General features: G+C 42.8%; 1 protein-coding gene across 1 annotated transcript in view; it reads left to right on the forward strand.

Annotated features, from left to right (window-relative positions):
* Window positions 1-15,738, forward strand: part of UVSSA (UV stimulated scaffold protein A) — a 40,560-nt gene continuing 24,822 nt past the window's right edge. Inside the window, exons 1-6 of the mRNA XM_064151541.1 lie at window positions 1-177; window positions 692-1,022; window positions 2,593-2,713; window positions 3,738-4,163; window positions 5,312-5,421; window positions 6,425-6,553. Coding sequence (XP_064007611.1) covers window positions 80-177; window positions 692-1,022; window positions 2,593-2,713; window positions 3,738-4,163; window positions 5,312-5,421; window positions 6,425-6,553 — 1,215 coding nt within the window. The 5' untranslated portion in view covers window positions 1-79. The remainder of the gene's footprint in view (window positions 178-691; window positions 1,023-2,592; window positions 2,714-3,737; window positions 4,164-5,311; window positions 5,422-6,424; window positions 6,554-15,738) is intronic.

Genomic DNA, 15,738 nt, shown 5'->3' on the forward strand with positions numbered 1-15,738 from the left:
CAGCGGCGTTGCGGAAGCTCCGCTCTTGGCCCAGCCGCCTGTGCCGGAGCCGAGCCCGGCCGCGGCCGGCCCGGCAGGCATGGACCAGCGGCTCGCCGAGCTGGTGGAGGAGCTCACCACCTCCGGGCAGCCGCGCCTGGAGCCGGGCAGGATGAAGGAGCTGAAGAAAATCTGCAGGTACGGTATCGCCGTCCCGCCCGCCCCGCTGTGGGAGCCGGGCCTGGCCTCCCTGGCAGCGGCGCGTCCCCCGGGCCCGGCTCTGTGGGAGCTGCCCTCCAGGGGCACTGCCGGGGCTGTGGCAGCTGGGACCGGCTCGCCCCTGGCAGCGGAGCAGCTGGTGTCAGATCCCATGGAGTCCGGGAAAGGTTTGGATTGGAAAGGACCCTAAAGATCATCTACTTCCAGCCCTCTGCTATAGGCAGGGACACCCCCGACTAGACCAGCTTGCTCAAGGCCCCATCCAGCCTGGCTTTGAACACCGCCAGCCTTGGAGCCCCCACGGTTTCTTTGGGCAACCTGTTTGAGTGCCACACTACCCTCACGGAGAAGAATTTCTTAATGTCTAAAACAGATATGTTTCTCTAAGTTGTACTTTTCTGTGCTAACTCTTCTTAAGTAACTTTACCACATAGTGAGGTTGGAGGATTTCTTTGGTCGTTGATGTCGTTGACATTGTGTTTTGCCTTCTCAGGTCTTCAGAAGAGCACCTCAGCCATGCCTATCACCTGCTGATGACACGGCTCAACGAGGAGCATGCTGAGATGCGCTTCTCAGCTTTCCAGATTGTGCAGGAGTTGTTCACCCGCTCCCACCAGTTCAGGACACTCATTATTTCCAACTTCCAAGAGTTGTTGGAGCTTACAGTGGGGATAGACCATGAGCAGCCTCTTCCACCTCCCAAGGAGGTGGCACAAAAACTGAGGCAAGCAGCCATTAAGTCGGTGCAAGAATGGCACGAGAAGTATGGAGAGGCCTACAAGAAGCTGTCTCTGGGGTATCACTTTCTCAAGCAGAATAAGAAGGTACTCTATGTTTTGACTGTGTATCTTTAGGTGATGGTCTCTGGGAAAGGTTTAAAGCATGGAAACCAATAGATACAAACGAAAAGCTGTTTGAGACAGCATCTTTTGGAGATCTGTTGAAAATGGTCTTTTGAAAAAAAGAAACTCCAATATTTTGTTCATTCTGCAGAGTTGTAAAACTTTTAAAATTTTAAATCAGAGCTGGGCTCAGCTGCTGCTTAAGGTGCAGAAAGGATTGCCTACCAATATGCTTTCATTTGTTTATTCTTACCTGAAGCCTTAGCCCTTTTTGGAAGGGCAAACTCCCCCATAGAATCAAAAATCATTCTGGTTTGAGAAGACCTTTAAGATTATCTAGTCCAACCATTTGCTGATTCTACCAACTCTGGTGCTAAAACATGTCTCTCAGCAGCTTTTCAACAGCTCCAGGGGTGGCTCTCCTTTAGAATGAGGATAACTGACTGTTCTTTCTCTGCTGGTTTGAAGTGGCCTAATTTTTGTGCTGAGCTGTCCACTTGCTTTTGGATCTCGCTTCTAGGCTTCAGGTCATGATATTTGGAACGTTTTTTTGCTTTAGTATCTCTGCAGGTGTGAACACTGCCATGGGGAGCACTATTTGAACATTTACACTGCAGTGATAATCTCAGGCTTTTGGGAGGCATGTTGATTCTGTTTCTCTGCAGAAAGGCAGATGTTTGGTGTTCTTTACAGCAAATCCAAGCCCTCTGTGACACCTGGTGTCTTTCTGTCCTGGTTCCACGCTAAGCTAATAGTGTACCCCACTTGTGTTCTTCATTGTGCTTTTTTCGTGTAGTTCTTGCATCTGTTCACAAAGGAAAATTGTCTTTGGATTCTCCTTTTGGTTTAATGATGAAAGCCACAGGAAAGTGACAAGGAGACCTGCAAGACTGGGAGGAAAGAGCTTGAACATGTAATGCAGTTTTGCCAGATGGAGTGTGGAACAAGACTGCTGAAACCTGGCCAGTCAGTGGCTGCTCCCCAGCTACAGCTGGGTGATCACTTCTTGCTCAGAGAAGCTGTTGAGGCTCCAAGCCTGGCAGTGTTCAAGGCTGGGCTGGTTTAGGCGTTGAGCAGCCTGGACTAGCAGGAGGCGTCTCTGCCCATGGCAGGAGGTTGGCACTGAGCTCCTTTAGTAACAGTGGACCTAACTGATGTTTTCATTCGACTTGGATACTTGCCCTGTGTAGTTTCTTCCTGCCTCTTCCCCTAACCCTGTATCCCTAGTGCTGTGACAAAAGTCTCCCAAAGCCTAGTTGATTCCTGCAGTATGGATGGGGAAATCTAAGCATTTTGTTTTCCTACCTTGTGATTCCTTTCTGAAAGCCATTGATTCTCAGCAGTCCCTTATTAGCAGAAGTGAAAACTCCGCTCAGAATTGCTGTAGTTATTGATTCCAGGAGGAGAGGAGATAAAAGGAAGGGCTGCTGAGCTTCTGGCTGATCGCTGCTGTTCAGGGATTTTTCACTACAGATAAGGATCTTGGGAAATAGATTTTCTATGTATTTCTTAGGAGGAACGATGCACTTTTTTTTTTTCTTCCTTTCCTCAGGTGGATTTTCAAGATGTGCATGCCAGGACTGTGGCTGAAAGGAGGAGGGAAGAGGAGAAGCAGAAACGACTAGATAACATCTACAAAGAAAAGGCCAAAAGAGCTGAAAAAGAAATGGAAGGTAAGTTGCTTTGTTTATTTGTGTGGAGGCACTGTTTGTTGCTAAAGCAACCATTTTAAGGTTATACAAAACAAATCCTAAGAGAGCAGCTATCCAAATAATAGCTGACCACGGATGGCAGGAATACTCTATTTGTTGGAGCTTGTCCCTCTGTCACTTAAAGAATAATAGGGGGAACAAGTGACAGTCTTGTGAACTCAAGTGGTATGAAGAGATTTAAAAAGAAAGTAAAACTTAACAAGTGAAGCTCTGGCATATAATTCAATGAAATATGAATGCATAACCTCAGGGAAGCCTGTTGTGAGACTTTTCAGAGCTGGTGGCTTAATGTCAGTGCCACTTCTCAGTATTGCTGGCTGATGGCCTTCACTCTGTTGTATATGCTATATGTATTATATATAGAGAGACAGGGAGAGGGGTGGTGGCTTTAAACTGGAAGAAGATGGATTGAGATGAGACATCAGGAAGAAATTGTTCCCCATGAAGGTAGTGAGGCACTGCTACAGATTGCCCAGAGAAGCTGTGGAGGCTCCAGGTCTCCACAGTGTTCATAGCCAGGTTGGATGGGACCTCGAGCAGCCAGCATTGAGCATACTGGAAATGTTTCCATGTATGAGAGAAGAATTTTAAAGGAATTCAACCTTATAGTCCCTGTTACCAGCACCAGGTGTTTATAGTTACCCCTACACCAGCTGCAACACTCATGGCTGTAGAATGAATACCTGGAACATCACTGTGAATATCATCACTCAGCCTGATTCTCCAAATTCTGTGAGGCACTGGTGTCATCTTTGCTAAATGAGATTTTAGAGAGGATAGGGAAGGGAGGAGCACTGACTCTAAATGTCTTGCTCAGGAAATTCTGAGTTTCCTGCTTAAGAACAGTGTTGTCCCTTGCATAAGGACAGTGGCTGCAGCGATCACTGATGCCTGGTTAAATGAATAACTCCTTTGGCAGTCCTGTTTGCTTTTTAAGTCTGTATCTCTACAATACTTAATATCCTACGCCATTGTGTCTTGATAGAAATGTCCCATGAGATTGTGAACATACTGACAGAGATGGAAAACTGTTTCCAGCTTCTGTTGCCAGATCCTTTCGACTTCACTGTGTATGACACAGGACTGGAACCCAGAAAACCAGCTAATGGAGACAGACCCAACTCTCAGTCCTTCCAGGTGGAAGCTGACCAGTCCTCTTTTGGAGGCATGGATGATGAGCAGCCATGCTGCAGCAAGGACCTTCCTGCTATTCCTCACTGTGTTAGAACTGATCAGCGCCAAGAGCTGGATGAGAAACATGAGAAGCCTGAGCCAAAGGAATTAGATGGAGGCAGCTGCTCTGAAGCTCAGTCCGGTGTTCATGCTCCCAGTGATGATGATTACCAGACTTTTGTCAGGAACCATGGTCTTGTGTCACATAAATACACACTAGACCTTGAAATCTCCACAGGTATCTGGCAAATGTTTTCACCTATAGCTGTAGACAGTCTTTTTCTGAAATGCCTTGTGATTGTGTTTGGGTCTGTTTTGATGACTTAAATGCTGAGGTTCCTGGACACCATTCTGATTTGGGATTCTTGGACAACACTTTAATTCATTTCAGTTCTTTTCTGGTTCATCATACAACCATTCTTAGATTTGAGTGTCCTTGTGTGTGATCATCAGAGCTATTAATTACTTTTGTGTTGTTTATTACAACCACATTACAACACTTCATAGTACCTGTGAGCTGAATCTCCTGTGTTCAAAAGGGAAAAAAAAAATCCCAATAAATCTATTTCCCCTGCAGAATTTTCTTATATGCTTCACTGCTTACCTTTTTCAAGATTCCAAGTCTTAACAACTGAGTGTTTCTTAAACTTCTTTTCACCCTTCCTTCTGACAGTTTGCCAGAAGCAGTAAGTGGTGTTGCTAGAAAGCCTTAAGAATTATGGTTCTAGCTTTTTTTATAGGACTTTGTTAGTGTGAGTTACCTCTAGAAAAACCAGGAGGGGTTGTGTTTTGGTGGCCCAAGCGAAGTTTCTGCCAATATTGTCCTAATGGTATTCCTTGTGCAAACAGCCAGTAAGGCAGGCAGCAGAACTGGAAATTTATCCCTGGGGCTTATAGGTGACCAAGGGATGAAAAGTACCATTTTAACTTGGATTAGGGGCGTTCTTGGCTGTTCTGGCCATTAAGTCCCTTTTGCCACTGGGGAAGAAATTATTTTCTTTTGAATATGTGGAAACTAATACAACAAAGTTCAGTTGAACCTAGGACAAGGTGTGAATATTAAGACTACACTTATGGTCTATTTGGGCGTTCCTGAGTAGTGATGGCATAACTCTGCCACCATTGGACTGAAAGTTCTTCATCTTTTCCTGGTTTTTAATGGAGAAACATTTTCAGGATCATAGCTGTCCCTGATGTGATCAAGTAGTTTTAGAGAGCCAAGTCTAATTGAGAGGTGTCCCTGCCCATGGCAGGGAGGTTGGAGTAGATGGTCTCTGAGGTCCCAGCCTAAGCCATTCTACGATTCTGCTTACTTTCTGTAGCTCCTGTAGTGAAAGGTACTATAAACATGCTGCACTAACTCTTTTTTTGCCCTCTTCTGAGCAGATATAAAAGTGCATGAGAATGAAGATAACACTGCCATAATAAACAATGTCATGGATGCTCACAAACTCCTCAGAAATAAGTTCTGGCCTTCTGTGCAGTCCTGGATTCAGGTGGGATAAAGAGAACTTTTTATTATAGATTTGTGGTTCAGTAGGGATTAGACAAACGGAGGTCGCAAGGACTGTGTGACTTTGGATGACTCTCAGCATTTGCTATTCAGGGGCCTGGTGCCTGGAATTTGGCCCCTAGGGGCACACTCTGAGATGTTTGCTCTTTGTCTTGAGTAGTTGCTGTTGGTGGATTTTGAAAAGGTGAGTCAGAAAGGTGCTTACAGCCCAGAGTCAGCCTGACCTGATCCCAAACAACATGGACAGTAGGTAGAGGGAGGGGTTCTGTCCTTCTACTCAGCTCTGCTGAGACCCCACCTGCAGTGCTGGGGTCAGTTCTGGTGACCCCAACACAAGAAGGACATGGAAGAGTTAAAGCCAGCCTGGAGGAGGCCACGAAGATGATCTAAGAGCTGAAGCACCTCTGCTGTGAGGCCAGGCTGAGAGAATTGAGTTTGCTCAGCCTGGAAAAAAGAAGGCTTTGGGAAGACCTTAGGGCAGCCTTCCAGGATTTGAAGTGGGCTAAAGGAAAGACAAGGAAGGACTCTTTATCAGAGAATGTAGTGAGAGAATGAGAGGTAAGAGTTTAAAACCGAAAGAGTAGATTTAGTTTAGACATGAGGAAGAAATTCCTCCCCACGAAGGTGGTGAGGCACTGAAACAGATTGCTTGGAGAAGTTGTGAAGGCTTCAAGCCTGGCAGTGCTCAAGGCCATGTTGGATGGGACCTTGAGCAAGCTGGTCTACTAGGAGGTGTCCCTGTCTATGACAGGAAGTTTGGAGTTGGATGATCTTGAAGGTCCCTTCCAACACAACCACTCTGTAGTTCTGTGAACTGTATAGTTCTGTTGACTTGTAGTCTAGGTAGGAAAAGAAGGGGTTTCACTAATTGTTCCTTGTAAATTGAAGTGATCTGTGACAGTATTATTTCATTAATGATAAGAGAAAACCAAGAATGCTTTTTGGTTTAGAAGACAGACTCAGGATGTTGATTTCTTGCTTTGCAGTTATTTACCAGAGCTGGGATAAATGACGATCGCCTAAGATGTGCCATTGATCTCAAGAATAAATTGGAGACTGCAATGAAGAAATACAACAAAATGAATATTTCCTCTAAAGAGAAAAGAAGAAAAGTGGTAAGTTTCTTCACATTCTGCATTGTTAGAGAGGATCATCAGTAATGCTGGTGGTAAATGCACTTCAGCTTAAGACTTAATCTTTTCAGTAGAAGTTTGACAAGTACATCACTAAGGTGTGCTTTGCTTGAGGGTGCTGCACTGAACCTCTGAGGAGTTTGCCAGGGGGGTGGTTATTAAGCAGCACTGTTGTTGTTTAGGATAGAGAAATGATTAATTGCAGACTTGGTTTATCCTTAGTTTTTCTATGTATGACACTGTTATGGCTCAGCTTCTCTTGTGCAGATTTCCCAGCAGTCACTGTGTCACTCACATTCTTTAACGACCTGCTGGTGTCTCAAAATTCTGGGGTACTTACTCTCTCTACTGAGTATGTCATATGATGGAGGAGATCTTAAGGGAATTAATGGTTAGATAAATCTTTACACTGTCAAGATATTTCACAAAGATCAGCTCCATATGACAGTTTTTGTGGAATAGGTAGAACTTGTGGAAAAAATGGAGGCTGAAAGATCTAATACTTTACTCAGATGCAAGGAGAAGTCTGTGGCTTAAATAGCTAAAAAGCAGAGATGGGTTATACTCGTTTTTGCTGGCAACCATCAAACAAAATAACTGTTGCTTGACATGAAAATAAGTGGAGTTTGGGTCAGTGTTCAAAGCAGAGTCTGGTTCATGGCTGGCTTGCACGAATTTAATGCAGACATTGTACTTTGGACTGAACTGTGGTAGCCTCATTTAGCTGTGACTGAGTGTTGCAGACTTGGCTTTCATTGTGCAAATGAGGCTTTACCAAGATTAATCTGGGTCATCATCTGAATACCTACTGACGTGCCACACCAGTCAAAAATGCCAACTCTGAATGAAAAGCACTGAAAGACTGCCTTGTCAGAGGGTTTTCTTCCTCCAGTGAAATATGGATGCTACCTTTATGCAACCAGCTATGAAGGAATCCAGACATCTGCTGTCATTCCTGCCATTTGCTTGACAGGATTTCATTTGCTGCAGCTCTGCATGGAATATTGGTTGCTATATTTCTTGCAAGATATAAAGGACATTCAGGCCTTGATTTTTTTTTTTCTCATGTGTGTGCTTAAAGTGGTATTGTTACCACTTCTGAAGGCTGATCAATACTATCTAAATAAGATTTGAATGCGAAGAGATTCCATCATTAGGAGGAGAGAGCTAAAAAAAGGAAAATGTGTAGCAGTGCTCACAAAGAATGCACTGAAAATGAAACAGTGCAGACTGAGGTGCTAATGGAAGCCCTGAAAACAATCTGTGATTATTCCTAGGGTTTTTCTCAAGTGGAAAATAGCTAAATTCAGTGTTAGTGCTGTGTTACTTTAAATTTACAACCTGAACATAGAGAGCTTTGTACTGCAGAAGAAAATGATGTAAATTATTTTTTATTCACTTGTCAAATGACTTTGTTGAAACATAAAACCACAGTAAAATGAGTGTCTAATAGGAAAAAAAAAACCAAACCAAACAGCATCTCTTAGGCTGTGATTATTAAATCTGCATCTGTCAAATATTTACATGTCAGCATGTGAAACACTGCACACAGCTCTTCTTCAGCTCAGCAGTGCTGCTTGGAGAGTAGTGTTGCTTCTGTCTGTACTCCTTGTGTCACCGGAGCTGTAGTTATCCTGAAATCCTAGTGTTACCCTGGAATCATGCTTTGTTTGGAGAAGACCTCTAAGGTCATGAAGTCTACCTCCAGCACATCAGAATTCAAGACATTTCTTCCTGAGCTGTGATTTTTTTCCAAAGGGATGAGAAATAGACAGAAGTGAAAGTCTGACTGTGTTGGCCAGAGGCAGATGACTGTGTGTGCTTACAGAGTTTGTTTGCTGTAGTTAAATGGTCACGTTGGATCTGAGTTGGTATTGGCTTATGATAGGAGATGCATTGGGAAAATATAAAGAAGCTTTGAAACCCATTTTTATGTGAACCTGTGTTTTAGCTAGGTCTGGGGAAAAGGAGAGAAACGGTAAAAGGGCTTTTATTTCCCCTTACCTGCATGCCAGGCGCAGTCCTTTGCTCTCCCTGGCTGCCTGCTCAGGACAGCCTCATGCCCAGTAGAGGGAGTGCACACTGCATGCTCCACGCCATCCAAAGCCAGCAGCATTCTAGCCTTCCAGGTTAAGACAGAGACACTTGGAGTTAACTCCTGACTCAGTTTGGGTGAATCATGATCTAATGCAGTTGTAACTGTTGTCTGAGATTGATCTTCAACAGTCCCTGTTTACAGAGATGACAGTATTTTGGAGGGTTAACTCGTTTGTAGCCAAAATGTTCCTTTTAAAATAATTTTTCCTGATTAGAAATAGTTTAATTCATTAAGGTCTTCTGATGTATTTACTTTTTGTCATTTGATGTCTAATTTCCAGCTGATTAGATGCAAATGATCTTGTATTTGTGAAAGTTATGAGAGGACGAGTGTGGATTGTGTTTTAAATCATTCACGCTGCCTTTGGCATTTCCATCAAGGATTATCTGTTAGAATCATAGAATCAACCAGGTTGGAAGAGACCTCCAAGGTCATCCAGTCCAACCTAAAGAACTGAAGTTCTTACATTAGTAGCAGAAATGTAGTTCATTAGCTATATTTTGTACACTGAGAGTTTATTTAGCTCTTATTTAATTACCCTTTTGGGAAGCTGTGAAAGGATTTACTACTTGGGCTGGCTAAAACCTGGACAAATAGGAATTAATAGACAGTGTGATGTGAGGAACATCCCCTTCAGAGTGGCTGTTTAACAGGCCCACTACTGTCTGAATTTTTAATTTCAAGTTATGTTAACAACCAAGGATATACAGGTTTTCATTAGCTGTCTTCATTACTTTTTACTTCACCTTTCCCTATCTGCTGTCAAATCTAAGCATGCACTTGGATCTTGATTTATTCATGTACTTAATTTTATCCATGTGAAACATCTGGTTGAATTCAATAATGCCATTAATAATTAGCTTTGGAGAAGGCTGTCCTTATGTTGCCCAGACCCCTAGTGTAATCTCCAAACCTTACTGAAAAGCTGAAGACTGTTACAAATTGTATTTACAAGTTAAATATTTTATGGTTATGATTTAGTCTTAAAATATTTTAATACTTACAAGGATTTAAATTTTAGTAAGTAATAAATGAAGCCAAGAGCTCTACCAATTACTTGGATGCAAGACTATTGCTGGTTATGGCTTTTTCCATATCTTCAACCACAGCTTGGCATTTTATCAATGCTAATGAGTTATTCCTACCTAATCATCTTGCATCTTTACAACCAGCTCTTTTTTAAGTCTGGCTTTTAGTTAAGTTAGTGCCTGTTTTAAACAAACAAAGTTGCACTTGAATTTTACATCAAAAGCAAAGGCTGCATTGTTTTCTTTCTGCTTCTTTCCATGGCTGTAGAGAATCCAGCCCAGCTAACTGCTTTCTGCAGCAGCTTCTTGTAGTCACATCCTCCTTTTTTTCCACTTTTCATTTTAGAGTGGTTGTTTCTGTGGAGTAAATAAGTGTCTTTAGTGTTCTTTCAGCGTACCTGAACCCACATCTGCTAACACACGCTCCAGGAACAAGAGGGACACCTCTGTGAGAGAATCATAGAATGTTGGGGTTGGAAGGGACCTTGAAAGATCATCTGGTCCAGCCCTCCTGCCAGAGAGGGATCACCCATGCAGGTCACGCAGGAACGCTTCCAGAAGAGTTTTGAGTGTCCCCAGAAAAGGAGACTTCATAGTCTCTGTGGGTAGCCTGCTCCAGTGTTCTGTCACCCTCACAGTGAAAAAGCTTTTCCTTATGTTCCTGTGGAATGTCCTCCACTCCAGCTTGCACATGTTGTGCATTGTTCTGTCACTGGACATCACTGAGCAGAGCCTGGCTCCATCCTTCTGACACTGTCCTTCACCTGAATGAGCTCACCTATCAGTCTTCTCTGAGCTAAAGAGACCAAGATCCCTCAACCTTTCCTCAAAAGGAAAATGTCCCATTCCCTTATAGACTCTTTTCCCCAGGTGATGCTTTTAAGCTGCACCCAAACAAAAAACCCTGGTTGTTAACAAAGTTACCCTTTGTCAACGAGAAGCATTTAATGTTAAGATGGGAACGGTAGCTTGATGTTGACTGTTAGTGTATTTTCTCAAGCCTAAGAGAAATATGGCAATATTGGGTAATTAAATCAGCATTATACCTAAAGATGCCCTTGATCAGATTGTCTACCTCCTGAGCATGGAATGTGTTCAGAATAAATAAAGTTTAATAACATTTGTATGGTTGAGGCAGTGGCCCTGGCAACAGTTTAGATTTATTTCTTTTCTTTTCCTAGCTAATATTTATTTTAAAAGCCAGTTCAACCATAACTGTGGGAGTACCCACAAAATATTAAATGTCATACAGATGCTTCTGCTCCCTCTTCCCTCCTCCCCCATCTTAACCATCACATGATAATTATTTCTGTCTGCAAAACATCTCTTTCATCATCACCTTTCAGCCAGAAGAGCTTTTCAGGTTTTTTAAGTCTTAGGAGGGTGTAGGACTGATATAAGCCAACACACTGTAGGATTAACCCTCAACACAGTACTCTGGTGTATAAGTGTCATGTTTTGGGGCTGATTTGTGGTTTTGGGTTTTTTGCTTTCCTAGAGCTGAGTGTAGCTGTTGTGCATTTTATGCTTGGCACTGACTGTACAGACTGCTGCTGTTACAGAGTTCAAAATATCTTGTCATGCAGATCCAGCCAGGAATTGTTGGGGTTGTCCCTGTGAGCAATAGTCCCTCTCTGATGCACAGTGCAATTTGGAGCTCTTCTAAAGCATAACAGGATGTCTCTATCACCAAGTTAACCCTTGTGTTAAGTATTCCAGTTTTTCAGGCTGGAGGGTCACCTCTCTTGATTCATCTCTGAGCAGTGTGTTCTCTGTGGGCAGCAGATGCAGATTTGCTTCCTGCTCTTTATCCACCTTACCTCACAAAGGGCAGGTCTGTATTAGCAGGTGGAGTTTTTATCCACGTTGCTCTTCTGTGCCACTTGTTGGTGTTGAACAGTGGAGCTGCTTCCGTATTTTAGCAGTGATTTTTATGGTTGACTTAAAGATGATACAAACATGAACAGAAATCCTGTCTCTGTTTCCCCTCCTCAGGGCTAGTTCTGGCTCTTTTCCATCCTCATGGTACTTTTTAGGGGAGCAATTTCTTACCACTTGTTCCACTTGTGAATGGTCTGCTTGCCCTGTGGCCATCACTCAGCACTACCATACAAAAAAGATGGGTAAATTGTTCAGCCTGGAGAAGAGAAGCCTCCAGGGAGACCTCCTTGTGGCCTTTCAATACTTAAAGGGGCTGACAAGAAGACTGGGGACAGACTTTTTGTCAAGGCCTGATGTGACAGGAAAAATGCTGATGGTTTGAAACTAAAAGAGAGATTCAGACTAGAGAAAAGGAAGACATTTTTTGGTACTTGGTGGTAAGATGCTGGCCCAGGTTGCTCAGAGAGGTGGTAGATGCCTCATCCTTGGGATCATTCCAGGTCAGCTTAGTTGGGGCTCTGTCCAATCTCCTCTAGTTGCAGATGTCCCTGCTGACTTCATGGTGGTTGGACTGAATGACCCTTAAAGGTCCTTTCCAAGCCAAAACATTCTGTGGTCCCAGTGTCTCCCTGGTACCAGCAACAGAAATCCTGTGGCAGCCAGAGCTGACCTGAGTGGAGCCTAACCAGAGAAGTTTTCTGTAACAGCATTAAGCTCAGCATTGTACTGTTGAGCTGGAGCCCTTTTAAGCAGTTTTGCTAACTTCTAGAAATGAGGAGATGTGGAAAGTGCATTCCTCAGTAGAAGCCAGCCTAGCCAAGTAGCCTCTATGCTGTTGAGCAAGTGCAGATGGAATGAATGGTGATACTTTTACTGGTGCCCATAAAATGTGATTTCCCTGGACCACAGATTTAATTTGCAGTCATCTAGATTTGAATTTATGCCCAAATCACAGAGCACAGGGGAGGGAGAGCAGGGAGAGCATGTGGGAGGTCCCTATAGATACAGCTGGTTTGGTAGTTGATGTTTTCCTTGCCTTGCATCCAGGAAAGCTGAAGTCTGTCAGAATGCCTGCGTTTGTTTCCACATGTTGTGCTGGATAAAGGGATAGGAAAGAGGAAGCCCAGAGAAGTTTAAGGTACACAGAGATATTAAGATACACTGCTTGACTATTCACTTTCTGCCACTGGCAGTGAAGAAATTATTTTTACCCAGGCAGTGTTTAGTTGCATAGAACACCTTCAAATTCCGCTGCAGGTGACCAAAGCCTCTTTTGCATTGCAGTTGAATAAGAAAAAAATTGCGTTTCCCAAAGATTGCCCCTTTAACTGGCTTCTTCAGCCATAAATATTTTGGTTCCCTAACCAAAATCTTCTCCCTCTAGAAAAATATTTAGCTGGCTCTGAGTTAGATGCACATGAGATATTGGCATGGTGGAATAATTTGCAAGATCTTCCCGTGAGGGTATTAGCATATAAATAGCAGATGCAATGACGACCATCACAGCTGAGTACATTTAATTTTTAGTTTATAAGATAGAATGGGTTTTTAAATGCATAGCCATCAAGCCTGCTGAAAGACAAATGAAGTTTAGAGTTCACTTCTCTGAGGATGCTTTACATCATTTTTTTTTAAGAAAAAGGGGGAAAGAGAGACACAGAAAACTGAAGAGAAGTGATTTCTTGGGTGAAAAGTAATTGAGATTGCAAACCAAGTTAATTAGACCATAGCAAAATTTATTTAATGGTCCCAGCTGTAGTTTGTGAGTGTTGTTGCAGTAAGTAGAGATGACTTCTTCGTGTGCTATCTTTTCTCTTCCTTCTTTTTCCAAACTAATTAGTAAAGGCTGTACATGGAGTCCTATAAATTTATGGCTTTGTGTGTTTCAGTCATTTTATTGCTTCAGTTATGATTGCAGAGGCTCAGGTTTTTAAATCCTCTTAACAGAGTGTAGCGAGCAGTCTGTATAAAACTGGGAAAAGGACCAAAAGCTTTCCTTACACTGAATCATTGAGTATTAGGGGTTGGAAGAGACCTCCAAAAATCATTGAGTTCACCCCTGCCGCCAGAGGAGGTCACAAAGGAACTCATGCCAGGTGGGTTTTGAAAGTCTCCAGAGAGGAAGACTTTCCATCTTTCCAAGCCCTGTGTAGTGTGTGGAGGGGTTTGGGAGGAGATTAATTATTAGTTGGGATAGATGAGCAAGACACTTGACTGGGGCTGTGCTTGCACTAAGCTACAACAGCTGGAGGCTGTGGGAGTGTTCTAAAAGGCAATTCCATTTCTGCTGCAATCCCGGTTTTGTTTTCAGTATTTTTACTAAGATGGAGACTGGTAAACAACCATCTGGTTTTTCCTTTTCTTTTTTTTTTTTTTTTTGAGTGAGGAGCCAGAGAATTGCACTTGCCCAGCTGTAAGAGTCAGCACTAAGCTCTAATGAGAACTGAGGAGTGACTGTTCTGACTGATTACAGTGAAAATAGTGCATGTGCATTTCCGATGGTTTTTCCTCTGTATTCTCATATATAAATAAGTTCAGCCCATGAGGGTGGGAATTATCTAGCTAAATCCTGTCTCTTCTCAGTGACATGCCTCCTCAGGAGTATTTCCACCTTAAAAATCCCCACAGGGTTTTTCAGAAGTGTGATTCACTTGGATAAATTCATAACTAAGTAAATGCCAGCACTATGGAGCAGGTTAACTGCAAGTGGAAGAACTTGTCTGTACCAGCGCTTGAGGAGCAGTGCTGGTGCGAGTAGCCCCCAAGGGGTGTTCGGTGGCCCATCTTGTAGTGACAGAAGGTAGCTCAGCCTTCCTCTCTGATAAGACTGCAGACTGCTTTAGTGACTTCCCTCGCATCACCTGATAATGAGAATGGATTTGAGGACAGGACCCTTTTTCCCACGTTCTTTGACAGGTTCTTGAGAAACAAGCAGTTGCGTGGCTACTTATCTCAGAGGTGTTTAATTCTGCACTCTACAAGGAAAGCTTTGCCTCGTAGAATTTATCACCTAGGCTTATACTTCCCTTCAGATACAGTAGGCTAGAAATGGCATATTGCTTGTTTTTATCATGCCCTAGTTTCTCTTGTCTGCAAGGACCTAACCACTCACCATTAAAGGAGTGTAAGTTACTAATTCTGCTGCTCAGTGTGTTGTCTTAACTATTTATTTCTTCTGATTTAACTGTGGAATTTTAGTTCTCTTTTTTTAACTGACTGAAAAAGTTTACCCATAGTGGAAACGTAGATGGGCAGTGGCTGAGCTTTCATCCTGCATCTGCAGAACTTGCTCTGGAGCTTTCTTTGTGTTTGAGAAGTGCAGTTAAACCAAAAGATTTGGAGAAGGTTGTCCTTGTGTTGTCCACAAGCTGCTTTCCTGGCTAATGATGTTGCCCATAGGCTCCCCTTCTTTCTGTAGAAAGGATGTGGAGCAAGGAGGGAGAAATGGGATAGTTCTTACAATGTGCCGCTGGGCTGATACAAATTGAGATAGAACTCCCCACTGCAGCCATCCAACTGTTTGAATGTCCACCAGTGATGACTCCTGAAATATTAAAGTAAAAAGATAACTTCCCTTATTAAAGGTGGTGTCAAAATAAAGCTTTTATGTTGAAGTGAAAAGGGGCCTTAATTCCCTACAGTTAGCTAAGCATGAATTTTTTTTTCTTCCACAGGAAATCTAAATTTAATAGAAGCCCCCAGGGAAATTCAAGGGTGTGAGCAATAAGCATAATATTTTATGAAAATGACCCCCATATTTAAAAGCTGGCATTATATGTTATGCATTGTAGCACCAAGTCCACATCTACCTTTTAGAAAATTAAAACACATAAATTCTGTTTAGTGTTTGATATGCACTGCACAGGCTGAAAGCCATCATGCCCCTAAAACCTTGGGTTGCTTTTCACCTTTCATAAATTCCTGGGTAGATTCTATACAAAAAATAATTTTCAGCTCCGTGGCTCATTGTTATTCAAACTTGATTGATTGTCATCATTTACCCTGTGAGCAAGTTAAGTGCTCCTGTCATTTCCAAAGAGTATAATTGGGACGTTTCACAGGTCAGCGGTGGTGACAGGTTTCCCTTTTGATTAGTGTTAGACTGATAACAAAAATTACAGTTTCCCATGATTAATGTTTTCTATAGTACTTGAATGCAC

Source organism: Pogoniulus pusillus, chromosome 11 (assembly GCF_015220805.1).
Source record: "Pogoniulus pusillus isolate bPogPus1 chromosome 11, bPogPus1.pri, whole genome shotgun sequence".
Classification (NCBI taxonomy): domain Eukaryota; kingdom Metazoa; phylum Chordata; class Aves; order Piciformes; family Lybiidae; genus Pogoniulus; species Pogoniulus pusillus.